A 27,954-nucleotide genomic window follows, 5' to 3' on the forward strand; every position below is an offset into this window, starting at 1 on the left:
CCATTTAGGACTGATTAACATAACATTTAAAATAATTTAATATAAATATTTTAATATAAGTTATTAAAACATATAATTGTAACTCATACAACAATGTGCAGTGCTACTGCTACGTGCTAAGTGACTCATACATTCTGAGACTGGATGTAAATTAAAATGATAATGCAGATAATTGATAATGACACATTTTGGTGGACAGTTTAGACATTTTTCATTTTACAATTTACAATTTAGGCATTTAGCAGACGCTCTTAATCCAGAGCGATTTACATTAAGCAAGAACAAAAAGCATGGGAATACATCACATAAAAACATTTATCATGAAACATGCGTAAGCTAAGAAAGTAACAGTGGAATATCTATATAATGAAACTATACATATAAACTATGACGTGCTATGACTACATACAATGCAATTATAGTACTGTCTACATAACATGCTATAAGTCTGTATCAAATGCTATCTAAGTCTACAGAAATGCTATCTAAGGGGGTGGGGTAAGTGCTATGGGCCATGATGGAGTCTGAAAAGGTGGATTTTCAGACTACGGCGGAAGATTGGGAGTGATGCTGCAGTTCTGACTGCAATGGGAAGTGCATTCCACAGTTTTGGAGCCAGAAGGGAGAAGAGTTTGGGACGTGTGGAGCGTTGTCCCGGCGTTTTTAGTGAGGGTACTTCCAGCTTCCCTGCGTTGGCTGATCTGAGTGCGCGGGAGTGTTTGTAGGGTTCGATCATACTTGCAAGATATGGGGGAGCCATACCTTTGGTTGCTTTGAATGCCAGCATCAGAGTTTTGTATTCTGTGCGGGCAGCGACCGGGAGCCAGTGGAGGGAGCGGAATTTCTTTGTTGCTCATTGTGCTTATTGGTTCCATATAGTTGGCCAAATGAGCTGTACTGGCCATCATCTGATCATGTTTTTAAGAGTCCATTCGGGTCCATTTGAACACTTTCAGAGTTAAATGAAATGAGTCTTTCATCAATGGAAATGTCTGAATGGAACAATGGAAATGAATGGGCGTCCTCTGTCTCCTAGACTAGAGCACAGAGAGGTCATGGCAGGACTTGGACTTCAGCCTGAACGCCATGCTGGTGTTGTTCTTCGCCATCACCTTGTCTAGGAAACGCTTGGCCTTCATGGGCAGACTGTCGCGACGTGCATTAGAGTACGTGTGACTGCGCCGGGCGTTGGCCGCCTTGCTGTCCCTGCGCAGACGCAGCTGTCGCACGATGCCCTGGAGCGCTTCCCACACGTTGTGCTCCATGGCGGCCGACGTTTCGATGAACTTGCAGTCGAAAACTGCAGCGCATGCACGGCCTTCTGAAGGAAGACATGGCACACAAAGATTGATGAGTATAAGCACTTAAATGCTATACTTACTATACTATACTATACTATACTGCTAAAATATTGTCACATATAGAGATTGTCATATTAGATTTCTGTCCCAGCCCTAGTTCATTTTCAGAAAATAATAAGAAAATAAACACACACACGCACGCACAGTCGCACACACAGGAGTTGTTTCTCCTTACCATTGAATGACACCTGTCTGCGCCGCACCAGGTCACACTTGTTGCCCACGAGGATGATTGGTGTGTGCTGTGCAGGGCGGTGGCGACGCAAGCTGATAAGCAATTCTGATGCACACAGGAACGAACTCCGGTCAGTTATGGAGTATAACAACAGATATGCATCACCATGCATGCACTGCTCCTGAACCCACTTGCTCTCATCCTGCAAAATAACACACACAAGGAACGCTTAACAGAGAGATGAAGCAGAGACCCCCACTATTGTATAAAATTGTGTTGCAGATTAAACTGTTCCCTATTTCATATTCATTGTTTGACAGCACTATCATCAGTGTTGTGCATGTAAATTAATGTTTGTTTGTTTACACATTATTATTATGTTGGATTCACGTTTATTTGTTGAAGGAATGTCACAGTTTACTGGATTCATGTTGATGTGTGTATTTTAGGTGTTGTGAGCTTGTAGATCTGCTTTTTTCGCCCTGGTTGTCCCAGACCCCTGTGAATAAGTTTGGTTACATTGGTTAACATTAGGGATGCACGATTAATTGGTAGCATAATCTGATTCGGCCAGATCTGCCATAAAAATGCCATATGAGTATCGGATCGGTCTCAAAATAATACAGATTATTTAATTATTGAATATTGGGTTTTCACCAAAAAATAGTTCATCAATGAGTTCAATATAAATCAAAAGTGTCTAGTACCTCTAGTCTAGAACAAAAGCCAAATCAAATATGATGTAAAATCTGAAGTAAAAATAAACTTTACATTTTTCTACATTTAATTTGTGTACTCATCTCATTCAGTAGTCATTCAGTTGTGAAAACAGACACTTGGAAAAGATTTGATGATCGTGCAGCCCTAGTTAACATGCTTTTGACATTCTTTCCTGTTTCCTCACCTCTGGATCCCATGTGTCAAACAGAGTTATGGTTGCACTCTCTCCGTCCACTTGAATTGTCTTTTCGCACACTGCATCTGAAACAAGCAGGAACTATTTGTTAGAAAATGTGGTAACACTTGCAGATAAGGTTCATGAAATAATTATTAACTAATGAACTAATTAACTAATAGCCTTAGGCTACATTAGTTAAGCATTATTTCATCACAATTCAATGTGTAAAAGATGATTATGTGGCCAATCCTGAGTAGCCTATATTCCCAAATTGATATTAGGTAGCCTAGCTGTGTAGCACTGTAGCCCCATTTAAAAAGATTTTGTATCAGACAGAAACCCGGACCATAAATTAAGAACCACCTCTCAAACATTTTTACTAACACATTTTAACTAGGCCTAATCTTAACTATATCAAAGAAACAACCATGTCATGTCAATGTGGACCTTCTCACCTCCATAAGGCTCATCATAGTCATCATCAGTGTCCATGCCTTCCGCGGCACCTGCGAAGATGCTGGCGAACAGGGTCTTACCGACCCCGCTGGCCCCTAACAGGACCACGCGGAACGGACTCCCGCATCCCCCCGTCTCCCCGGCGGAGTCCGAAGAGTTAGAGTAGACAGAGTCTGAGGAGGACCAGCTGTCCCGGCTGCCGTTGGACTCTCCGGCAGAGCTGATGCACGACTTGGAACGGGACATGCAGCTTACAGGGAGCCGAGAGAGTCTGTCGGAACAATGGACAGACTCACCACCACCAGCAGCACCAGCAACACTCCACCGGTGCAACTCGTGCTGTAAACGGAGGCTGTGCCGACGCATACTGGAGAACATCGTTCTTCTGATGATCTGATTCTGATCACTTAAATAAATACGTCTATGAGTAAATCCAAGTAGGCTAAAAGATAATATGGCGAGTTATTTATTCCAGATCTGGTACCAAGAAAACGACAGAAGAAAGTCGGGCGAAACGTATACGGAACGAACTGAACCCAAAACGCAACAAGCAGAAATGAAATGTAACCCTTAAAAACTCCAACACCTGCTTACTGTGCTTAGCTTACTACACAGAAGTCACTGATCAGTAGATTCGTCTATTGAATTTTGCCTGGCATCCCAGTCGTTCACTTCTGTTTATAAGATGGACCTTCGCTGCCCCTTGTATATATATATAAACTGAAGGGAGGGGACGGGGGGGGATTGAGTCAAGTGTTTCCTTGACGTCATCCACTCATGAAGGGTGAATCCTGGTCTGGTGGATCCCCAAGTGCACAGCAGGATGGGCGGATAGCCCATGATAAGATATACAATTAAAAAAAAAAAAAAAAAACTGTATTTGCTAGTTTAAGACATTCAGTTTAGGTTCAACACGTGTTTGTCTTTGACATATGATGTTAATATAATCATCTCTTTCCAAAGTATAGGCTACCGTAATTGCCTAAGCCTGAAAACGTTGGTAGGTATCCTATACATTGACAATTAGAAACCATGACTATATTGTGTTTACAAGACTAACAATAATATTATTATGCTGTGTAATTTCCACCTGACATGTCTGTCTTTTTTCTTGATAGTGACAGTGTGGGAGAGACAGAGAGAGGGGAAGACTTGTAAAGAGCCTCGGGTTGGTTTCAAACTCACCAGGCCAGCTGTGCATGGAAAGGACCACAGCTGCCCACATCCAAGTGGCATGCTAGCTCTCACCAGGTGATCCAATGAGACATCCTGATACGATAGCAGATCCAAACATCTCATACTGTCAGTCCTATTTGAGAGATAAGAGTAGGCCTCTGCAGGTCTCCTCTCCTCCAGGCCGGGTTGTCTATCCAGGGCCTCACACATTTGTCAGTCTTAGCCTAATGGAATATGAAAAATCAAACCCATGATACTTCTTGATCACATGACTCCAAAGATAATGTATACCATTTTGGTATATTAGTTTTCCACTAAAATGTGTTTTAAAGAAACGCTAAATGGTGGAAAATGGAGTCTGGCACAAATGGCCCTATATGGGTAGTTACATCATGATCCATGGGGGGGCATTTATTGTACCACAACTTACGGTTCAAGAGTTATACACAACAGCAGTGTAGGTTATACTGAATGACTCGGGTAGACGGGTACCATGTGGGACTGGGCTTAATGATCTAAAAACATACTGTAATGGCAACCCAGCCAAGCACTACTTTAAAATTTTGAGCAAACAGACTAACATTTATTCAGATATTGCTGAATTGCTCCAGACTTCAAAATCTCTGAATTAGAGATTTGTACATTCCTATATGAAGCTAAAAAAATGCAGTCATTAAACTCAACATCATAGTCAAAACATCAGAGCATTCAGAGCAGTTTACACAGAAAAGCATTGTTGAAGCTTTAAAGGTGGCAATGCATTCAACATTGAATGCAAATAAAAGGCATAGATAATAATTATTATTTTAAATCACACTCGCCATGTGAAGTGAGGGGCGCACTAATCATCGTACACCATCATACATCATCTCATTCCGGCCAATCACAATTTGCATCCTCACCTTTTTCATCAAAGTTTGTGTTACGCAATGTTTGTGTTTACACAAACACACAAAATTGTCCATTCATTGTCAATGGCATTTAATGTTTGTGTTAGGACAATAAAACCTTTGAGAAGAGTTTTGAGTTTGTGTGTTCCGTTATGTTTGTTATAGGAAGTTATTTAAACTAATCTAACATCATCAGTTCAGATGCAGCAGCTCTTTAATGAATCCATTGAGATGATAGTGTCTAAAGACAGTCTGCTATGCTGTCAGAGACAACATCTTGTTTGTGAATGAACAATCTAAGAATAAACCCAAATGCCCAGGGGTCCCTGGAGTACACTACAGATTGTTCCCCACTATAAGTATTTTCCCAGAACTGAACGGAAAGGACATCATGTTGGTATGTTTGTATGTGCATTGAGTGTTTGTGTGTGCGAGAAAGGGAGATTATGAGGTCATGGAAATTCATAACAATAATAGCAGGATTATGCTGCTAATTCGGCTGCTGTTTTTCAGGACTGCTGTATGGGGTATCCGGAGTACTCGCCAGTTTTCCAACTCGCCGCAGCGAAAGTTCTTCATCAATGTCTTCATCATTATGCTAACATGCTGTCATCAGTGTAGTATGTCAAACCCACAGATGTTATAGTTGATTTCCAAAGTGATCAAATTATTTTGTGCAATTACATGGTCAGCTAGATAATGATAAAAAGTTGAGTATGTGAATAACAATGATAGTAGGCCTACCAATTCAGGAAATTGTTTACTAATGAATTAGATTGTTTCGGTACTTTGGTGTAAGTTTAGCATTCCAAATTCATCTAGTGTAAACTCTAAACAACTATCCTCTCTCTCTCTCTCAATTCAATGCAATCGGAAAACTGGCGAGTTCTCCGGTATCCCTGTATGGAATCAGGGCCTGCTGCTGCAGTTCTGAATCTGATTTGATCTGCTAGACAGATGACTGAGTGACATTAAATCCATGTTAAAGGTATATTCAGTGATTTCACTTAATTCAAATATCACTTTTTTTTTTTTTGTTGTGATAATCCTCCCTACTATAGAGTGTGCTGACATTATAAGGAGTTCCTCCCTGTCCCCAGTTAACCCCTGGGGGTCAAAAAACCTTAGGTTTCGTTTTTGACTCTCTATCCTGATTGGACGAAAGGCTGGGTCCCACAGCCAAAAACGAAACCTAAGGTTTTTTGAGTGGAATCACTGAATATACCTTTAAGTGCTGGAGCGGGACCAGGGCTCAAGAGGTAAGGGAAGGAAAGGGGAGGCGGCTGACTGGAGCTTGGCAGTGTGTTGAAGAAAAAAACACAGTATGCTTCTATACATACTATACTGTGTGTGTCCTCCTGCAGGCCCTGGCCTCCATACACGGGAAGAGTGCCAGGAGAGTTGAGCACAGTATTGGTCGATACTGTATGACGACTGCAGTGGCACAGATGAAAGGCACAAGAAGAAGAAGAAAGGATTTGGGGATTACAAGAGCAGGTTGCTATAACAAAACTCAGGCGTTTGGGTGGGAAATGAAAGCAGTTATTCAAGGGACAAAGTTAAATTAATTAAATTAATTAAAAAAATAATTTGGGGTTAAAGGTATATTCAGTGATTTCACTCAAAAAACCTTAGGTTTCGTTTTTGGCTGTGGGACCCAGCCTTTCGTCCAATCAGGATAGAGAGTCAAAAACGAAACCTAAGGTTTTTTGACCCCCAGGGGTTAACTGGGGACAGGGAGCAACTCCTTATATGGTCAGCACACTCTATAGTAGGGAGGATTATCACAACAAAACAAAAAAAAAGTGATATTTGAATTAAGTGAAATCACTGAATATACCTTTAATAGATATTTAGATTGACAAAGTGGATGAAGTGAGACAGAACATGGTAAGAGATAAGCTGTCCATAGGAGGGGACAGTCGAGCAGATGGACCCGTCCTCTATACTATACAATTATATTTAAAGACTTAAAGGACCACGGGCTGTGGGCCGTTCAGAAACCCGTCCACCAGTGACATCATCGTTAGGCAGATTATTTTTAACAAGATTAAATATATACCGTATATATTGTGGCGACTGATACACAACTCAGGAGCGGGAATCAGGGTTGCCTATTCACAAAGGCATTTATTGAATATTGGTGAAGAACAGAAATGAAATTGCTTCCATTGTCGCATTGCAACTTTTCAGGAATAGAAAGCCTGCAGTTTCTATTAGCTTGGATTCCCCTTTCCCCATCGATGATGTCACTGGTGGACGGGTTTCTGAACTGCCCACAACCCTCCTATGAGACACAGACAGATGGTGGTATTTTATCATGAACATTAGTGAGGACCAATTATATGAAGGCAGGTTGAAAAGTGGTTTAGTGGTCCTTTAAATAAATCACCACCATGTCATCTCATCACTCTTAATTCGGTATACATCAGCATATTAATCCGGGTTCAAATTGATTACATTTCATTATGTTTCACCAGGCAAGGGATATTGAATAAGGTAAAACAGCATTTAGTTTTAGTGCTACATACATGGAATGAGTTACAACACACTTTAGACATCAACTCCTTGATTTCATTGGGGCAATTTAGAAATCTGCATATTAATATTGTTGCTTTAAATTCTAATTGTTATAATGAAGATGCATCGTTTTTATTATTTTTTATTTACACAGTGAAGGTCTTTACAGAGCATTCTGCAAGTGTTGCCTTTGTTAAAACAATTAATGCCAGTGTGCAGTACCTTCCTGGGAAGGTTTTTTTTCTCTTTTTTGATGATAATGCCAGGGTATTAGGGTCCCTACATGCTCCAGTTTTAGTCATCCCACCACATACCCACCTTCTCGGTGGGAAGGTGGATGACTAACACTGGAGCCTTTCAACCTTTCAACCACATCTCACAGAATCGCCTCTCTGCATAGGTCTGTCATTTATTCAATCTGTATGTCTTTGAGTTGTCAAGACGGAGCACTCAGCTTTGGACCAGCTATGTGGTAATATTAGCATTTTTCACAGAGACAGTTTTCACCTCATCCACACAGCAGCAGACCTTTCAATGAACCTCCCTGTCCCTGAACATGTGACACTTGCTGATTGAACACGGGTAGAATACTGCAGAAGTGGTGACATCACATCAATTACTCAGCAAGAGTGAGTGCCCTCACTGCCCTGCATTTCAAAATCAATAACAGTAGTGAGCTGCGAGGCAAGAGAAGCTTGGACACCATTTGTATAATTGAGGCATTCTCATGATTTCCAAAATGAGTTATTATACAGGAATATATTAACAGGCTTACCCAACGTGTAATGATGTCCTTGTTTGTGTAAAAACACATTACACTGGAGACCATTCAATCTGCCAGTCCAAGTAATGGACTGATTCATGTGAATTCAAGGAACACGTGCAAATGCGTAACTCCCATGCTGTGCGATTAAGAGGGTGAACGGAACGGTGTACCACAAAACAGGGGTCTGCCCTACATCTGAAACACAAAGCAACTCACTCTACAAAAGGGACTACACACAATACACTACTGACAACTGATATATAACCTATGATACTGTGGTATAACATCTTAAGGAAAACAGGTGTGCCCTCCTTTCAGCTTGCCTAAAACATAATAATAAAGTTGTGAGGTTCAGTAGGCTAGATATTTTATGTGCTGTACGTTTACTATGCAATCTGCTAGTACAGACTTAGGCCGGCTACATTCAGTGATGAGTTGTGTACTGTACACATTCCCATCATACTGGTTATGCTCCGTCTAAAACATCTGGGAGGGAGCAGCATAAATCTTTTTTTTACACAAATATTACTGTAGATGGAAGCAGAAGAGACACTTCTGCTTCACCCAGTGATATTTTGATGGTCATACTGTAAAACAACATTGGCATATACAAACACCACTGCACACACAAACAAACCAGGATTCTCTCCATTGCCACCAATAATTATTTCCACTGGCCCATCAGACGCAATTAAATAAGTAAATTTATTACACAAATTATAGTAATGAACCATTGTTTCTCAAGTGGTTTCAGACTATTACCACTGAGAACACAACAATGAACAGAAACAACAAAAACTGAAAAACATGGGTGTCATTTGAATTTTGAAACCATTGTTGTGCAAACAGAGAGATGACACAGAGCAGACATCTCCCATACACATGCAACAAGTGCTTAGTGCAGAATTTCCACGGTCAATCAAAAGATGGCCTGTGTCAAGTGTGTGTGTTATAATACTTTGTGGTGTGATGCTGTCGCTCTGTGAATATCAACAAATTGTCAAGCAGCCTTTACTCATCTATGTGAGAGATGGTGGACTGAAAGGCAAAGGTGATGTGGTTTCGTGCAAGGTCGAGGTAGGGGTCTCCGAAGGTGTCTGTGTCACCACTGAAGTGTCTCCATTGCATCAGCTCTGACATGCTGAGGTGCTTCTGTGCTGAACCGCTGCTGTCAACTTGACGACCAAGCTGGCAGGGCCTATCAGAAGCCGCCTCCTCTTCTATCTCAACCGCTGAGAAAAGGAGATCAAAAGAAAACAGGGATACATGTAAGGCCAAAATACTGTTGCTGACTGTGTGTGTATCAAGTATCCTGCTCAAAGGCAGCTCAATAGCAGCTAAATTATTTCCCCTAAGTATCCCACTTGTGTCACAAATTGTATTCCCTCTTGTAATGCCATGTGTGTGCTTAGTACCATGGGCTGACCCATCCATTTCACAGCTGCAGTCCAGGAGGTCGTGAGTGAGACAAGGTGTGTCTGTCAGGCTGAACAGATCTCGCAGCTCATTGGAGGAGAAACTGGTGTGCTCCGCCCCTTTCCCCAGGTCCACTACAGTTCCAGAAAGCCCCTGCTTAGACACCTGCCTCTGGAAGATACGTTCCTCAATGGTACCTACAGTATGTGAGAAACATACACGTAAGCACACATACAGTATGCACATTTTTACCACTTGTGCCCTCATTGTCTAAATACTAGAAGCTCGACCCTCCTGTGGCGGGCCTCGCGTCCAACGCCACGTGAATTATCACGTGACAGATCTAGCAAGCTCTACACAGGGTTCCAGTAGTAGAGTGGCAAATCACAATTTATCATATTTCGTCTGCAGGGTATTTCCATCCCAGGGTTGCCTGTGAGTGAGAACAGCTATTAGTTTCTTCATTTCAACACATGGCAATTTAAGAGGGAGTGTGTGAGTGTAACCTACCGCCAGTACGCCACACCAGTGCTCCCTCCAGGAGTCAGTGGAGAATGAGGGCGGAGAGCGTCAGCGTCAAACATTTTAGCCTCTAAAGGATCGGAGCGCAGCCGTTGTGTAATAAATCTGATTGAGCAGGCAAATTGGCAGGTACGCTCAACGATGACGCCAAGGGTGGGGCGCAGTCTTCGGGGCTGCGCTCCGTCTCTGACTATCCACTGACTCATGTTGGGGCGGCGCACTGACGGCCCGCTGTCATGCGACATCCCACAGTATCTTTGGCCACTGACAGTGTGTTTTCCGTGCTGGGCAGGTTGTGTGTTGTTAAGGAACCAAGAAGTCCCCTTATTGTTTTTGTCTTTTTTTCCTTCTCCGTCCGCCAAAAATAGCAGTTCTGGCTGAACCGTGCACGCACGCACTGAGGGTGTGGTCACTCAAATGGGCAGGGTTCATCCATCCTCCAGGGAGTATGAATCCATTCCGCAAATTGTATGGCAATCTTAATTTTGAGATATAATATGTTCAAGCAGGGGGGAAATGTCCTAATGGTGGGTTGCTATGACATTAGTAGTCCGATGGCTGATTTGTTTAGAAGTAGCATTGGGCAGAATAAGCCTAACCTAAAAATGTTTCAGAACAATAGGCCATTGGATCAATGGGCAGCCCCTAATGGTGGCGCAAAAGCAAAGGCCATGGGGTCTCCAAAATCGACATGGCTCATCTGGAGAGCATTAAGGTGCAAAGCGAGTTTCATGTCAATATGCCCATTAGATTTAGAGTCGACGGCCAGATGGACAGCTAGCAGGGCTAATTATATACTGTAGCGACTGTAGCAGTGGTTCTCAAACCTTTTCATGCCAAGGACCCATAAATGTATATGCATTTGGCCGTGGACCCCATTGGAAAATATTTTGTGCCAGGGACAAATCTATTACATTTTTCTTTTCTCTTTTCTTATTTAAAAAAGCATAAAAGTGTTTAAATTTAAATTATTCAACATGTTTGTGAAGCTCACCTGCAGTGAGAAGACGGTAGATATGCACAGTCTTCTTCTGTCCATCTCGCCATACTCGAGCCATGGCCTAAACACACAAGGAAGGAGCAGTTACATACCAGCCAGGTATACAGTGCCATCTGGTGGAGATAGATTATAATTATGCTATGTTCTGTGAATGTGACCAGTGTGAGTTTGTTGTGGTGTAGGAACAAAGGGAGTCTACCAACGCACTTTAAGCCAAAAAACAGCTGATCTGGTGCTTCACAGGTACAAGGACAAGAGTTGCAGAAGGAGAAGAGACTGGAGCAGCACGGACATTTAGAGCCTCATGACTGATGAAGACCGCAAGGTCGAAACGTTAGTCTTTGTATACTTTAGCACCTAATAAAAGGCTCTAAATGTCGTGCTGCTCTTCTCCTTTTGTTGTGCGTGTGTGTGTGTGTGTGTGTGTGTGTGTGTGTGTTTGTGTGTGAATTAATATATGAGTGCACATGTTTATGACCAAGCATGCCAGACTGCAGATTAAAGGCAAAGATCCAGTCAACCAGTACTGGAACAAAGTGTACAGAACATGCAGTATGCCATTGCTGTCAGGCAGATACCATCTGCATATTTCAACTTTGTATGTTTTTTGGTCAATTAATGCCCTAAAAATAGCCGCTCTACAAGCTCACAACACATGGCATTGCGACATGTTGTAGATCGGTTATTCTTGCCATTTTTTAACTTTTAGTGTGTGAACACAAACACAAACATTAAATGCCATTGAGAATGAATGGACAATTTTGAGTAAACACAAACATTGCGTAACACAAACATTGAACACAAACATTTAAGACGAAGGTGAGGACGCAAATTCTGATTGGTCGGAATGAGATGATGTATGATGATATACCATGATAAGAGCACCCCTCACTTCACACAGGTTTTAAGTGAAAGTGAATGTTGAGTGTGTCCCTAAATATTGAACCAATAGGTATTAACTAGTGTGACAAGAGCTTTTGACTAAATAATAACATTGGATCTATTGGAACACAGGCTCTTCTTTCCGTTTTCTGTAAAGTAACCATTTTGTACATTCCACATTTGTATGTTCCACACGACAACCACGATACACAGTATATACACAGTACACCCTGTAGGTGTCTGTCACCTGAATGTCATTGGCAGGGTTCCAGTCTATGTCATACAGCACTCACCTGAATGTCATTGGCAGGGTTCCAGTCTATGTCATACAGCACTCACCTGAATGTCATTGGCAGGGTTCCAGTCTATGTCATACAGCACTCACCTGAATGTCATTGGCAGGGTTCCAGTCTATGTCATACAGCACTCACCTGAATGTCATTGGCAGGGTTCCAGTCTATGTCATACAGCACTCACCTGAATGTCATTGGCAGGGTTCCAGTCTATGTCATACAGCACCAGATGGGAGGCCCCCACCAAATTAAGGCCCACCCCTCCAGCTTTGGAGCTCAGCAGGAACAGGAAGTTCTGGGAGTAGGGGCTGTTGAAGTTGTCAACCAACCGCTGCCTCTGGATGGTGGGGGTGTGTCCGTCCAGGCGACAGAAGGTGTAGCCCAGGTGGACACACAGGTCCTGAAGTAGATCTAATGTCTGAGTGTAGTTGGAGACCACGACAACCCTGCAGGAGGAAACGCTACAACTTTACCTTATGGACCAAAGCACATGAACAGTAGGGGTGAAACTCAAATATCCGTTACAAACGGTTCACCACACATGATTTGGGGTGCAGATATTTACAGAATGTCATTCGGTTAGGCGAAACAAGTGATTAGTGATGACTGCTGGACTGGGGACGGTGTAAAGTATACAATACACATGGAGTCACCAGCCAATTCTTTTCAGTGAGTCATTTCACCAGGATAACATATAAAGCATGCAGATATGAACATGATAGTTCTGACATCAAGACCCAACTCTGTTCTCTATCTTAATAAAGATAAAGATTTTTAAATAACAAGTTCCTCCTTAAGTTCTTACATTAAGACAAATCGTTTTGTTTTTTTCCTCCAGTGTACTAAATCAATACAGGACCATAAAACAACAACGTTTTTATACCACTAATAAACTTGCCCCCCCCCCCCCCCCCACACACACACACACACACACACACACACACACACACACACACAGAAACTTAACTCACACGTACAAGTGCACACGCACGCAGACACACAAAAATAACCACCTGTCTGCAGGGCCAAGGTGTATTATGGCTGTCAGTAGGTCTGATAGAACCAGTAGTTTTCCAGAGTCCACGGTGCTGAATGCACCTGAGGTGTAGGAGTCAGGAAAGATACCTTCCATTCCCTCATATACAGAACTTTCCACTGTTCCACTGCTGCTTTTCTCCTAAATGAATACAAGCACAGTATTTACAGCAAAATCTCAAAAACAAAGCTACATAACACATAACAAAGGACTATCAGTTATGATAGAACTTAAGCTACCTGCTTGAACATTCAGGTCTATTACTATCACCTTGAACGTAGAGTAGAGTAGGCCTGGGTGGTTACAGAGTTTCTTCAGGGCCGTGATGCAGGCCAAGTGTGTGTGAACTTGCGTGGAGCTCTGAAGGCAGGCCCTGAACACCCTGTGGGAGAGGAGGTGCTTGTACAGCTCTCTCTGCAGGGCGGAGGCCTCGCAGAACAGCGTCCAGTCGAGACGTGGGGGCAGGTAGCGGTTGATGATCTCCTGGGTCCGCCTCAGGATGAACATGCCAGTCAGACGAGAGAGCTCAACAGCCCGCTCCTCCCCCAAGGCTCTGTCCTCCTGATGGACGAGAGGCACGGCCGAGGGACCCAGATTTTGACTGTTCATATACTGTACAAAGTGTACATCAACAACCTTATTTGTTTATCTTCTTCTTTGAAATTATTGATTTCACTCCAGGACGTTGTAATGATCATTAGACTCTGAGTCAGAGCAATAACCCACCTATCTCTCAGACTCCCTCCCGAGTCAGAGCTCAGAGTTTGAATGTGCAGGTTGTAATTTGCATATAGATGTGAGGGGACTTAATTCATGTTAGTTGTGTACTGCACATAATTCTACATAATTTCAAACTCTGAACTCTGATTGGGAGGGCGTCTGGGAGATAGGTGGGTTATTTATCTGAGTCTAGTAATCATTACAATATCCTGATGTGACATGAAATGAACAATAAGGTTTGCACCCCGTTATGAACATGGACAGTTGGAGATATTTCATTTTGATGTCATAATTAAATGTAATGTTGATATGGCACATCATGTCAAAAAGGTTGCCGCAGGTAACGCTATTACCTGCGGTGTTCCCTTGTTCCAATTACTGTTCTACAGGTCGTGTTCTTAATTGCTGGGATTAGATCACAACTAAACTTCTAAATTGTAAGGTCCACAGTTAGCTTATTTTGCTGCCTTATCTTATATACAGTAGGTTTATTTGAGTTTCCCGTTTTATTCAGGGAAATCTTATTTTTAGTTTAAGGAGTGGCACTGGGTGGGTCAGACTGCCACAAACCTGTTTGGCCCAGGAGCTTATCGCAGTATTTAGTTGTGGATCTGCTGAACTTTAATGTTGTTTTTGTTATGAATTGAATTTCCATTGGTTAAAGAAATCAAGTATCTCGAATTTGGGACAGCCGTTATGATGTTAGGGCCCTATTTGTAACTGGGCTTGTGTCTTGAGGTTGTAACAGACAGTAGTACCTCTGTACAGGAAGGTTGTCTGGAGCGCAGTATAGGTTCCTCGTACACTTTCCTGTAAGCAGTAGTTGACCCTAGAATCCCTGGATTGACAAACTCTATGATGGCGTAGAACTCCTGCAGGTCATTCTGTACTGGGGTACCTTTAACAAAATCCACATATAGATCCATATAGAAATCAGACTAGTATCTTTGAATATCAAGGAGCTCACATCACAATATGTGTATTGTGTGCGTGTGTGTGTGTGTGTGTGTGTGTGTGTGTGTGTGTGTGTGTGTGTGCGTGTGTGTGTGTGTGTGTGTGTGTACCTGTCAGAATGACCCTGCGTGTGCAGCTCAGCCCACTGAGAGCAGACGAGGTCTTAATGTTACTGTTCTTCAGTCTGTGGCCTTCATCACACACAACAAGACTAAACTCCAGCTTCTGCACCTGAAAAGGCAAACTGGAGTCAGGTGATGTGTTGTTGTGTGAACACACTCAACACAACAGGGTGGATGGGAGCACCACATACCTGTTCTAGAGAGCGCAGCAGCATCTCATAGCTGATCACCAGAACGCTGTGTAACGGAGAAGCCACAAACTGCTCGATCCTGTGGTCCTACACACATACCGATCATTTATATGCATCAATTATTAACATATAGGGCCTTATCTTGCGCCACCCCTTACCCCTTATCCCTAAACTTATTTGCAATTATTTACTATATTGAAAAACATTTTAAAATAGTTCAACTAGCCGATCTACATCGACATGTTGTGAGCTTGTAGAACGGCTATTTGAACTATTTTTAAATTGTAAAAAATGGCAAATACATTTAGGGATAAGGGGTAAGGGGTGGCACAACATATAGCCCTTAATCTCTGAATAAACAATGAGAATATATAAAACAAAACGTGTGTAAAACAAGTATAAAGCACTCAACCAAAACTGTTGGTACTTAAATTGAGTCTTTTGACTCCCAGGTACTCTATGCTATGTATAATGATCAAAGAAGTACTTGCACTGGAGTGTATAGTGTAAACAATATTTGACCACCTGTTATTACAAATTAATGTGCTCACAAGGCTACTTTCAGCATGTGAAATTGGTGTGCGACAAAGTGGTTACACACTATATCCTGACCTGATCCACAGTGAAGACACTGATCCTCTCACGGCCTAGCCACTTGTTGAACTCCGCTCCCCAGTTTTGAACCAGGCTGCCGGGCGCAACCACAAGGACACGCTTAGCAACAGGCTTCCCACCGTATGGCCCCTGCTTTAGCAACGTCCAGGCCAACGCCACGCTCTGCAGGGTCTTACCTAGTCCCATCTCATCTGCTAGGATAGCACCGTAGCGATGAGAGGCTCTGAAACACACACACACACACACACACACACACACACACACACACACACACACACACACACACACACACACTTGTCATGACGCATATCTCTTTAATGTGTCCCAGGCTACAACAAAATGTTAATCTTCCCAAAAACTAAGTCTACAATTAATTGATTATGCATCAATTTAAATCCAGTGTTGCAGACACAGCGTAGAATTACCTTAGTCCCATGATACACTCGTAGAGAAACAGCAGACCTTCTCTCTGGTGGGGTCGGAGGTGAGTGGTCAGATAAGGGTCAACCACAACATCAACCACAGGAAGTCCTGACTTGTTATTTTCCCATTGGTGGTTGGCAGAGGGCCGTGGCATTACTAAAGCACCTAGGGACAGGCACAATGGGGATTGCAAAAGTTAATATCTCAAATGTATATAGTGCTTTTCGGAGTACCCAAAGACACTTTACATGGGGTGCATGAGAAAACAACAAGTAAAAGCAACTTTATTAGGGTCGGAAAAAAACACTAAGACTAAGGAATTTAGTTTGAAGGTTTGGAGGATGGGGGCATCTCTGAGAATTTTGGGGTGTGCATTCCGAAGGGTTGGAGCAGCGAAAGCAAAAACTGTGTCACCCCAGGTACGGTATTTGGTCTTGGGGACCTCAAGGAGGTTTGCGTCACCAGACCTGAGGGAGCGTGAGGGGACATGAGGTTTGAGGAGATCGTAGAGGTAGGGGGGAGCCAGATTGTTTAGTGCCTTGTAGGTGTTTAGTAGTATTTTGAAGCATATTCTTTGTTTGACCCAGAGCCAATGAAGGTCATGGAGGACTGGTGTAATATGGTCTCTGAAATGGGTACTGCTGAGCAATATATATAATAAGGTATGTGAATGTACACTGTGAGCCACTTGCCTAAAGACTTCCTCTTGTGCCTCATTTACCATCTTACATTTCAATAAATAAAAGGGACTGCCTATGTGAACAACAAATGAGATTGTGCAAAGAATTTAAGAACGCATGAAAATGGAACGCTTTGTTTCAGAATTTCAGAACATTAAATTAATCTCATTGTCAGTCCAAAAACAACCTGCACTCCAAAGAGGTTTGTAGAAATTACATCCTGCATATACTGTGTACACTACAGTATATAAAAACATACAGTATATACCTGGAGCTGAAGGGTCATGGCGGGGTTTACAGGACTGTTCCTCCTGAATTTGAGCCTCTGGTGGTCTTGCTCGGCCCAATGACGCAGGGCGACAGAAGGGTTTGGCTGCCATGCGTTGAGAGGGGGGTGGAGCTGAGTCCACACTCGACTCCATCTTCTCCACATAGACGTCTTGGAAACAACGTCCACTGGCATAATCCTCAGCTGTTATCACCCCCATCACCTCCACCTCCTTCCCACCAATCATCAGTGTCTCTCCCTCACATAGGGAGGCCAGCTGTGACACCTTGTACCCAGTACCTAAAACACGAACACAATACAAAATAAAGCAGTGCTTTAATGTCAAGAACCCCCAGATGTGTTTTGCCACGGGCCCGTCCCCCATTTGGAAAGATTTTGTGCCAGGTAGGAACCCAATAACCTAAGATCTGTATTGTTAAAAAAGATTATCCCCATCCAGGAGACGAATACGTCAAAATGATCCTGGCTGCTGGGAAAAAAGCGATCACTAGTGGGAACTGGGTCAGTACTGACATACCCGACTATAAACCATCTTGGACAATATAGATAGAGGACATGGAAAAGTTAACATTCAAACTGAAAATAAAGGAAGATCTCTTTGAAAGAAATATGGGAAAAATGGTTAAAATATAAATGGAAAAGAGGAGATGTGAAGTAATTAGAAAAAGCCAAAAAGCTTGTTTTGTGTATCATCATATTACTGTAAACCTTAAAGGTATATTCAGTGATTTCACTCAAAAAACCTTATGTTTCGTTTTTGCCTTGGGACCTAAGCCTTTCATCCAATCAGGATAGAGAGTCAAAAACGAAACCTACGGTTTTTTGACCCCCAGGGGTTAATTGGGGACAGGGAGGAACTCCTTATATGGTCAGCACACTCTATAGTAGAGAGGATTACAAAAAAATAAGCGATATTTGAATTAAGTGAAATCACTGAATATACCTTTAAATAAAACCAAACCAAAGCAAAAAAAAAAAGAAATTAAAGAAATAGATTATCCCAAATATTTAAAAATTGAAAAGAATAAAGCGAAAAGTATAAAGTGTTTTTATGATATATTAACTAATATTGCTGGGGACCCACTGGAACCCAATCAAGGTCCACTTTGAGAACCTCTGAACTAACATACTCGCAAATCTGTGTGACAGAACATGAACTATTAAATAGTGTGTGTGTCTGGGACACCTTTGCCAATGTCCTTTCCCTCCATGTCTTTGAGTGTGGCCGTCCGTCCTCTGGTTATCAGCACAGCGTCTCCTTCCCAGCGCTTATGTTTCTTCTTGCTGGCCTTACACCAAACCACACTGAAGTAGCAAACACCATCCTGACCGCAGACAGACAATGAGCCGGCTTTATGAGCACCAGAGGATGGCCCCACAGCCACCACTGTGGCATGAGGGGAGCCAACATTTAGCCGAGGGGAACATCCAAGTTCTGGAACACACAGAATAGATACAGTAAGTCAGTTTATGTGTAGTCCTCATATAACCCAGTAGAGGTCACTGGTTCACTAAAATGACATCTATGGCAGTTTATAAGACTTCAATGTGTATTCCCAAATTTCCTCCTGAAAGTGCATGTTTTTGCAATTTCCATAAAATCAAGAAGCCCTGTTAAACACGGATTTAGGGATACTCAACATTTTCAGAACAATATTTGACCACAGCATCGGGTTTGTGTTTTAGACACAGGGATAAATTGAAGGTGTCTGTTTTAAATTGAATAAATATGAACCAAAATGCAGAATTTTAACCGTTTTAATTGTTTTTTTTAATAGATATAAATGAATGTATAAACACAGAAGGGACACAGAACATCAGCGTTCATTTACCACAGTAACAATCACATTGACATTCACATTAATCATACATCTGACAATAACAACAATGTTACAAAACCACCTCCCCTGTCTCCATCTTCCTTTAAAAACTGTCCAATTCTGCAGTAGTCAGTGAGAATTGAAGATTCTGAAGAGTAAACACCATTTAAGTCAAAAGCTTTGGCATCCCCAAAGTACAGAATCGAAGGCTTTGTAGGAGCATCGCCTAATACCGTCCTCTGAAATGCACATATAGGTCGATGTCCTTTTTGTGTACATTTGTTTTTCTAAAGGGTACTGTATGTCATATTACAGTGAGTTTTAAACCACATTTTCTGAACTTTGTGAACAAGATGCAGTACACCAAACTTTTAGATGGATGTCAATTACATGTCCAAACACTAATTGTCTCATTTGTATTTGGACAAGTCTGTGATCATGTTGACTACTATGTCAGTGTTTACATATACTGTATGTGTCAACAGTCTATATAATGACAGAAATGGATGACTCTGTTGTGCTGACATGCATTAAGAGAGTAGTATGCACCCTGCAATACCTGATCAGGCACAAAATAATAATCAGAAAAGAAAAACAGAGATCCAAGTTCCAAAAACAGTCTGATGAAACAGTCTTAATATTTAAATCCAGACTGTGTGTAAATGACTATAGAGGAAGTGGTAGTCCATGTCTGAGTCTGGCAGCTTTTAGCTTCTCCACTTTGATCTTGGTTCTCAGAAGCTCCTCTTCCAATTCCTGCTTCCTCTTCAGCCCCTCCCTCTTCTCCTCCAAGTAGACGCCCACCTTCCTGTGATTGGCCAGAACCATCTCGTGCTCCTCTTTGGCCAGGTGCAGCGGACGGTGGTACCTGTCCGGGTCATGGCGGGGGTAGATGTCATTTGGGTAAAGGTCGTGCCGCAAGGGCAGCGGGGAGGCAGACAGGGGGATGTTGATGGACGAGCCGGTAGGAGACAGGGAAGGGTCGTATTCCTGGACGCTGCTGCAGTCCTGCTCCTCTCCGGGGTGCTCCTGACCACTCTCTAGCTCAGGGACCGGGCCCATGTGTGTGGAGAGGATGGGGAGGTCGGGTGGTGGTTTAACATCCTCCTCCCGGTCCAGCTGGACCACGTCGTGGGGGTTGCCGGGTACCGCAGCCGGGTAGTCCTGGAGACCAGGCAGAGAGGAGCTGCTGCCTGGAGGCTCGATCGGAGAGTTATGCTTGATGTATATTAACCTGGAGATGCAAGAGCAAGGATAAACCAAAGCTATGTTAACAATGATATTACAATATACACGTATAAGTATGTGCTGCATGTACTGTTCCTGCAATAGTAGAATTTCAGCATGCTACTGCATGAATTTTGAATATTCATCATCGAGAATCTTCTTGAAATTGATTAATGAAGTGCCACTGTGACTGGAATTAGAATTTTGAATAGATTGAAAATAGTGCTTTCATGATGTGTACGTTGTTTGACCAGCTCAGTGGCCTTGTGGTTAGAGTGTCCGCCCTGCTTGACACTCAGCATCAAGGGTTGGATTGGGGGTAAGTCCCTGCGACATACTAGCGTCATGTCCAGGGGGTGTACTTGTACATCAAGCTGCCTCACGCTACAGAAACAGGAGATAGGCTCCTGCCCTATGGGCCTCATGGCTCGGCAAGGCTACTTATATATTATATATGTTGTTTGACGAACACAAACGTTTGAGTGGTTGTGTTCATTACACAAACGCATTTGTGCAATAAAACAGTTGCCCACTCCAGGAAGACAAAGAGTGGTCAATGGGCACCTCAATGATAAATAGGCTATTTTCCTTATGTAAAAACAAATAAAGAAAATGAATTTGGAAAATGATCCATTTAGACAGTTAACACCAATATGCCTTTCAACTGGGAACGCCTTTCTGGAACATTAGCTGTTGCTATAGCAACAATTGTTTTTTTATATTTTGGAAAGAATAGGCAATTTAACATTGAGGTGCAAGGTGTAATTTCATTGGGAGACTGGGAGCTGTGACAGCAGCCCCTCCCCTTTCTAGTACTCCTCTGGCTTGGCTCACAAAGTACATAAAACAGCCAGCATGCCTGTGTAATCACTTAACTCACACCTCCAAGTTTGTATCAGTGAAAATCTGTATTGATATCAGTGTGTGTTGGAAAGTGTTATATACCTGCGGAGTGCCTGGTCTTTATCGTGGATGGGCACATGGTGGAACAAGTGAGGGATCATCTCCATCACTCTCCTGGTTGGCTCAGAGATGCTTCCTCTATACTCTGGCTGGGCGTGTCTCCGTTGCATCACTTCCTGCTTGGCTGACTCCTTCAGTCTCTTGTAGAGGGTCCTAAGGCCCTGTGCGGTGCGCGGGGGTCTGTCCCCTCCCAGAGCGTTGTACTGATCTGCCACAGTGTCCCAACACTTGTTCTTGTCCACGATGACAGCATGCTTGTTGGTGTGCTCCTCCAGGATGCGCACGTGTGGGCGGACCAGCTTCAACAGGTCCAGCTTCTCAGAGAGGGTGAAGTTGGACGAGCGAGCTTTGCCCACCATGCTGGACAGAAACACAGAACTAGTCGCCATCTTAGAGCATTGCGGGCCAAACCAAAATGAACCCGGGCCTTTTGCAGGCACCTTTAAAACACCTCCGTCCAGCACTGTCTCCTTACTGTTTTCCTCCTGTCCTTTACTTTGCCCTCTCCTACTGGTCTCTCTCTCTCTCCCTCGCTCTCCCTGTGCTTCTCTTTGTCTGTGGTGATAAAGCTAATACTAGTCTGTCACCCACCTCTCATGTCCTCTCTGGTTTGTCCTACTCTGTTCTGGTCTGGATCAAACACATTCTATGTTCAAAATATGCAGAGACATTATGTCTCAGACATACAACCCTGGTCTTCTCTCTGCTGCGTTGCACAACAAAAACAGGCTGTGTGCACACAATAAGAATCAGGCTTAACTAGGCCAGCCTCGTTTAGGCCCCCGCCTACCGCGGAGGGCTTTGGATGAATTCCTCCCAGCTTAGGCTGACGTAGCTAAGCCGCTTAAGCCCAGCCCGACCTACTTCCAGCCCGGTCTCTGTAAACCCCACACCAGGCACAGCACACAGGCACACTGCACTGTGACAAAAATCAACACAAGGAACTGCAGAATTCATGTGCTGCGCACATATGGAAACACTGTTTAAACACAGTCTTATTATACTTTGCTCCGGGTCAACACAGACAGCCCGTTTCCTCTGTGTGCGAGATCAGTTGGAAATAGCGCTGGCTTAACTGGGGGGATGGGAGCCGTGAGCGCGCAGCGCAAGCCTGGCCGTGCAGAATAGTCTTTATTTTGTACATAACAAATGGCGAAACCGTGTCGCTCATACAAATACAATTATTCTTAACTACGTTAACGGTGAATGTAGCACTGAGCTCACTGCCTAGAATAATGCGTTAGGGAAGGTTGTTGGAGAAGAGATCGGCACTAGTTGCTCTGCTCTAGGAAGAGGAGGTTCACTGATCCTGAGCACAGTCCTAATCTGCCCAGCGCTGCCGCTGCACTCCCCACATAATAGACCTGCTGTCACGCACACACAGCACCGTCTGCTTCAACGCAAACACTGCATGTTGTTGTTATTATTAGCCTGCAAGGATGGGCCAAAAATATTAATGTTATGATTCCTTCAATTAAATTGATCTTCTGCAAATACGACCTACCTAGACAGATTAATTGCATTATTGCAATATTTAAATCACACTGTTCAAATATACATTAACGATATATTAATATGCGTACGTGTCAGGAAGGATTTATACATAATTATCACCATAATTGTGGCTGTCCGTTTTAAATAGCCTAATTAAAGTTAATCATTATGCACACTCGTGATAAATTGACTGAGAAGTTGAGAACTGATCGAGCCTCATGCACTTGCGTGTTGCGTCTAAAAACGGCTCTGACATTCAAGAAACAATTGAGACTATAGCTGAAGTGTTGCGTGTTGGCATCATTATTGTAGTCCTAATTCTGAATCGGATTCACGAATCAATCATCACTGGACATCAGGACACAGATAGCCTATATACATTTGTTAAGTCAATGGCTCAAAATTGTACACTAATTAACCATTATTTTGTTAAACATGTCATTGTCCAGTAAGTTATACATTTTCGAAATGGTGCAATCATAAATATTATGACTCATGTCTCCTGACATATAGTTACAAGTAGGCCTACTATATTCTTTACTCTGATACTGCCTGTTGTCTTGTTCTCTGGGGCCCAGAGTCTGGGCTACTCAACTGAAACATCACACTCCACCCTTAAATAAATTAGAGGAAAAGATTAAGGACCAGTGTCTACTAAATTCAAATGTTCTGTTATTGAGTTTCTTAGATGAGAAGTTATGTAAATTCAACAATAATTCATTGATCTATTGCAGTATGCTATTCTATTTCGAATCCAATCATCAGCCAATAATTTACATAAATATATAAAGTTATTGTACGGGAAAATAACTTCTGCACAAGACAAAAAGTGAGTTGAGGCAAAGCTCTCCGTCTACCGAGCAATCTTCGTTCTGGTCATGAAGTGTGGGTCATGACCGAAAGATTAAGGTTGCGAATACAAGTTGCCGAAATGAGTTCTTCAATGGGTGGCTGGCATCTCCCTTAGAGATAGGGTGAGAAGTTCAGCATGCGAGAGAGACTCAGAGTAGAGTCGCTGCTTCTTCGTCTGGAAAGGAGCCAGCTTAGGTTGTTCGGGCATCTGGTTAGAATGCCTCGGGTGTCTCCCTAGGGAGGTCCTTGAGGCACGTCCCATGGGTGGAGACCCCGGGGCAGACCAAGGATCATGTCCCATGGGTGGAGACCCCGGGGCAGACCAAGGCACAGTTGGAGGAAACACATCGACTCACTGGCCTTGGAACGTCTCGGGACCCTCCAGGAGGAAGTCACTAATGTTGCTCTGGAGAGGGAAGTCTGGAGCTCTCTGGTGGAGCTGTTTCCCCTGCGATTTTAGTCTTGCTTGTAACATCATCAAATAACGTTTTTTCTTTTTCCTTTTCTTCCCATTTCTGTATAGCTTTAATAACACTAAACCAACAGCTGTAAGAAACTCATTGACTGTTTGGCAAGAATGTCACAAAAGGAGGCTGAAGTAAGTTGTCACCTGTCTGTAAACAAGTAGTAGAATACATGAGTACGTTTCAGGATGATCCACTCTGAGAACTTAGTCCACTCTCTAAAGTGCAGTGCCCAGCGTAAATATTCAGACTCAGCTTATGAGTTACATATCACAATATTAATTCAATTGAGACAGTTAAGGCTAACCAGCTTGAATAAAAACCATAAAAGGTGGATAGCCTTATACCTTTAAGTACTGTGTATATATACATTACTAACGTATATAAACAAAATCACACCTGAACTAAGTGAGGAGCGCTCTTATCATCGTACATCATCATGCATCATCTCATACTGGCCAATCAGAATGCCTGTTGCCACAAATTTACGTTATATTTGGCAGACATTTGACCTAATTTCTCCTTTCATTGTCGATGGCAAATATGAGACGTGGGAAGACAAGATGACGTAAATTTTCCCTTCATTGTCAATGGCATTTAATATTTGTGTTGCAGACATTTTGTGGGGACAAACGCTGTATATAGGAGCTCAAAATGTGAAACCTGTGTGAAGTGAGGGGCACTCTTATCATCATACATGGACATACATCATCTCATTCCAGCCAATCACAATTGCAAAATCACAAAGCTGGCCATTCATTGTCAATGGCATTCAATGTTTGTGTTAACACACTGTTTGTGTTTACTGTTTACACAAACCCTCAAAGCTATACATAGGAGGGGCTAGCACCCCTCAAAAACAAAAGAAGAGCAGATATTTTGAATTGTCACATCAAATTGAAGCAGATATTTTTTTTTCTCCTGATTTGCTGAAATTGGTTTAGCCCTAGAACGGCAGTACAGTATTTCACATACAAGAGCCATAGTACACCCTCCTTGATTTGTGGTAGAACTTTAACATGTGCGGCATAAATGTGATAAATGCTCCGTTTGTACTCACCCATTAAATAATTCCAAAGACGTGGTGTGAAAAATGGTCCTCTAGTTTTATATCCATGTGAAAGTTCTGGCACAAAACGTGTATTTAGTCAATTATCTCCACTTTTTCAAGAGATGCACACGGACATCTTTCTCTCCGGGCGAGGGGGGCCGGAACAATCGATGAACTGATTTTACAAATACGTCATCACCAATTGACATGGGAAACACAAAAGTTTGCAGTCACACAATTGGCAGGTGCTTTGCGATAGGTGCTGGTAATTAATCACACCACCTGCCAATTGTGTGACTGCAAACTTTTGTGTTTCCCTGGTCAATTGCACCCTGGGCAAGACCTAAGCTGAAAAGACTATCAGCGGAAGTTGCGGGATTTTAGCGGAAGTGAAATCGTTGATGCTTTACAAATCAGTTTACATTCTACGCGAATGAAACAAGTGTTGTGATTGGTCGGGAAAATATCGTATCCGGGGGAAATACATTCAACGGCTGTTCCGGAGGATACAACCGCCGATAGCTTCTCTGCCTTAGGTTGTGACCAGGCTTTTCTTTTCGCAGATAAGTAAGCCTGGGACCGAGGCTAGGTCAATTGGTGATGACGTCTGTGGCCGCCAATTTGGAACCCGACCAGAAAGTAAGTGGGACCGTTCTATGCCTCTGATACATGAAAATTTACGAAGTATAATTAAATGATCACAGGCATTCTAGGTCTAAAATTGGTTTACCCATCTGAAAATATATTTTACTGAGTATATTTTTAGATATGGGGAGACCCCTGTTACTGAACAAACTTTAGCAAATTAAATTAACGATTACTATCAGAATATAGAGCTTTAACTTTTAAATAAAGATTAAATACATTATTTGACCAAATAATATAACCTATAAAAAGGCATCCAATTGTGTCAGTCTCACCTGTTGATGCGTTGTCATCTGCATACTCTCCTGTCATAGCATCCAAATGTTCTGGCTGTACTTCATTCTCCTTACTTTCTGCAGCATTCAGCACTCGGACCAGAGCCCTTGAGATGCCTGGAGCAGTTATAGTGCTGGAAACGGACTTCACAGCAAGGGTTTTACCCAGAACTGGTGTTGCTAGGCTCCTCTGGACCTGAAGAAACCATATGTGGTAGAGGGAAAACTTGATACAGAGAAGTCTAGCGTGCTTCAGCCAGTTGAAGGTAGAAGGGCTCGTTGGTGCTCAACAGGGACAACTTGAATCAGAGAGAATAATACCTAGGCTGGGCACTTCAGGAGAGACTATACCCACATAAAATACTGGAGCACTCGACTGGTCTGCTAGTGCTACACATATTTATTATTTTGCAGCCAGGGGTGACTAGGAGTATATGATTGACGTCAGTGAAGACAACACAATATGATTGTTTGTTGTAACTTTGCAACACAAAAGGTAGAGTCTAAACTGGACTACAAGACAAGTTGGCTCTGTACTTGGACTGCTGTTTCGTCTATAGACTCTATGGCTATAGTGTTCCCTCCAGAATAATATTAGCTGGGGTGTTGGTTAAATAATCCAGTAGAGATGATCGATAGACAGGTTGAGTTTGACCATCGAATGGCAGCAGCCAGCAGGATACTGTATTAATTTATGACTGTATGTATAACAGACAGACAGGACTGGCAGTGTGGTTACGGTACCTTATTCAGTGTGTTGACTGAACTAAGTTTGGGAGAAAGAGGTTCGGGGTCATCCGTGGAGCGTGTGGAGTGTCCGGACAGGGACGCACCGCCGGGCGACACGAATCTGGGCTTCTTAGCCGCATTGCCCAAGAGTTGACTGGGGGCTGCGGAGCGGCGCATACTGCTCGACAGCAATAGACTGTCACCCAAAGAGAGCAAGAAGTGACAATGTCAAAACGAGCAATTCATAATTCCCATGGTCACATAAATCACAATGACTGTGCCATCATTATGTGACTTTAGAAGTTTAGACCAACAAGCTAACGCGTTAGCAACAAGTCAAAGCTGACATTGACAGTTATACGTTAGTAATATGGTTTGAGTGACACTCGCTGCACTTATATGTTGCACATACCTGCCGATTATCACGGGTTCACAACTTCACAGATAACTTTACAGTTACAGATCATTACAAAAGATATGTGTCTTTCCAGAGTCGCGATTCTCCCGCGGAAGTTTTGTTTTGAACGTCACCAGCGACGACGCGATGAAGGGGGCGGTACGACGGTGTTGCGCGCCGGGGGGAAATCCTTAGAGGAAAAATCCTTAGAGTATATATATATAGGCTACTCTATGGAAAAATCCCAAAAGCAGATATGCAAACGCCATCGTACGACGAAGTATATAATGACCGCGCCTGCGCATCATCACGGGATAGTGAGACTTACATCTTTGGGAATCGGGATCATAGGCTAAGTACAGTGGTGTAGGATAGGAAAGTAGACTATAATGTCAATGCGATCTGTGGTTGTCTTTTTTTGAGAGCTGGTCCATAGTTAAACTAGAATTCACCTCAACGCAAGGAGGTTTAGATTGTGTGGAATATGGAATAATTTATGAGTCAGTTCCAGATATTTTTGCACCTGATTTACCAGTAAGTGATTGCATGCAATAGCAGTAGTACATCGTTTGCACTTTTTTTGCACGTTTATTTGTTTTACGCTTTTATTTTATTTGTATTTTTATTTTGCACTTGCAGTTTGGTAAATGTG

At 42.7% G+C, this 27,954-nt stretch overlaps 3 protein-coding genes across 4 annotated transcripts; all 3 read right to left on the reverse strand.

Moving 5' to 3' along the window:
- Positions 1-1,037: 1,037 nt before the first annotated feature.
- On the reverse strand, positions 1,038-3,423 carry gem (GTP binding protein overexpressed in skeletal muscle; the record flags this gene model as incomplete). The annotated part of the gene is made up of 4 exons (XM_083760730.1): positions 2,890-3,423; positions 2,441-2,517; positions 1,537-1,738; positions 1,038-1,321 (listed from the first exon to the last, which is right to left on the reverse strand). Exons 1-4 carry the CDS (start codon positions 3,266-3,268, stop codon positions 1,038-1,040), a joined length of 942 nt encoding a protein of 313 aa, XP_083616856.1. The 5' UTR covers positions 3,269-3,423.
- A 5,734-nt stretch (positions 3,424-9,157) lies between these two features.
- On the reverse strand, positions 9,158-27,451 carry rad54b (RAD54 homolog B). 2 transcript variants are annotated; one of them, XM_083762258.1, is made up of 16 exons: positions 27,318-27,451; positions 26,921-27,101; positions 26,177-26,372; positions 18,572-18,820; positions 17,365-17,664; positions 16,419-16,581; positions 15,991-16,216; positions 15,379-15,465; positions 15,176-15,296; positions 14,870-15,009; positions 13,662-13,952; positions 13,369-13,532; positions 12,540-12,801; positions 11,175-11,241; positions 9,658-9,855; positions 9,158-9,474 (listed from the first exon to the last, which is right to left on the reverse strand). In XM_083762258.1, the coding sequence occupies exons 2-16, from the start codon at positions 27,080-27,082 to the stop codon at positions 9,254-9,256; spliced, it is 2,847 nt and encodes a 948-aa protein (XP_083618384.1). In that variant the 5' UTR covers positions 27,083-27,101; positions 27,318-27,451; the 3' UTR covers positions 9,158-9,253. The 2 variants fall into 2 exon arrangements, 1 of the variants encoding a protein (XP_083618384.1); XR_014569097.1 differs by lacking the exons at positions 9,158-9,474; positions 9,658-9,855 and adding exons at positions 10,021-10,091; positions 10,169-10,658.
- On the reverse strand, positions 19,223-22,041 carry fsbp (fibrinogen silencer binding protein). The gene is made up of 2 exons (XM_083762259.1): positions 21,378-22,041; positions 19,223-20,439 (listed from the first exon to the last, which is right to left on the reverse strand). The coding sequence occupies exons 1-2, from the start codon at positions 21,782-21,784 to the stop codon at positions 19,872-19,874; spliced, it is 975 nt and encodes a 324-aa protein (XP_083618385.1). The 5' UTR covers positions 21,785-22,041; the 3' UTR covers positions 19,223-19,871.
- Positions 27,452-27,954: the final 503 nt, after the last annotated feature.

This window comes from Protomyctophum parallelum (genome assembly GCF_964188405.1).
Source record: "Protomyctophum parallelum genome assembly, chromosome: 3".
Lineage (NCBI taxonomy): Eukaryota > Metazoa > Chordata > Actinopteri > Myctophiformes > Myctophidae > Protomyctophum > Protomyctophum parallelum.

Bases quoted from the DNA above. Each gene is read 5' to 3' on its own strand.
- fsbp (XM_083762259.1), bottom strand. From the start codon at position 21,784: ATGGCGACTAGTTCTGTGTTTCTGTCCAGCATGGTGGGCAAAGCTCGC. The intron at 20,440-21,377 runs GTATATAACACT...TTGCATCTCCAG, and splicing joins AAAGACCAGGCACTCCGCAG to GTTAATATACATCAAGCATA.
- rad54b (XM_083762258.1), bottom strand. From the start codon at position 27,082: ATGCGCCGCTCCGCAGCCCCCAGTCAACTCTTGGGCAATGCGGCTAAG. The intron at 26,373-26,920 runs GTACCGTAACCA...TGGTTTCTTCAG, and splicing joins CAGTCAACACACTGAATAAG to GTCCAGAGGAGCCTAGCAAC. The intron at 9,856-11,174 runs GTGAGCTTCACA...CACATACTGTAG, and splicing joins CTACCGTCTTCTCACTGCAG to GTACCATTGAGGAACGTATC.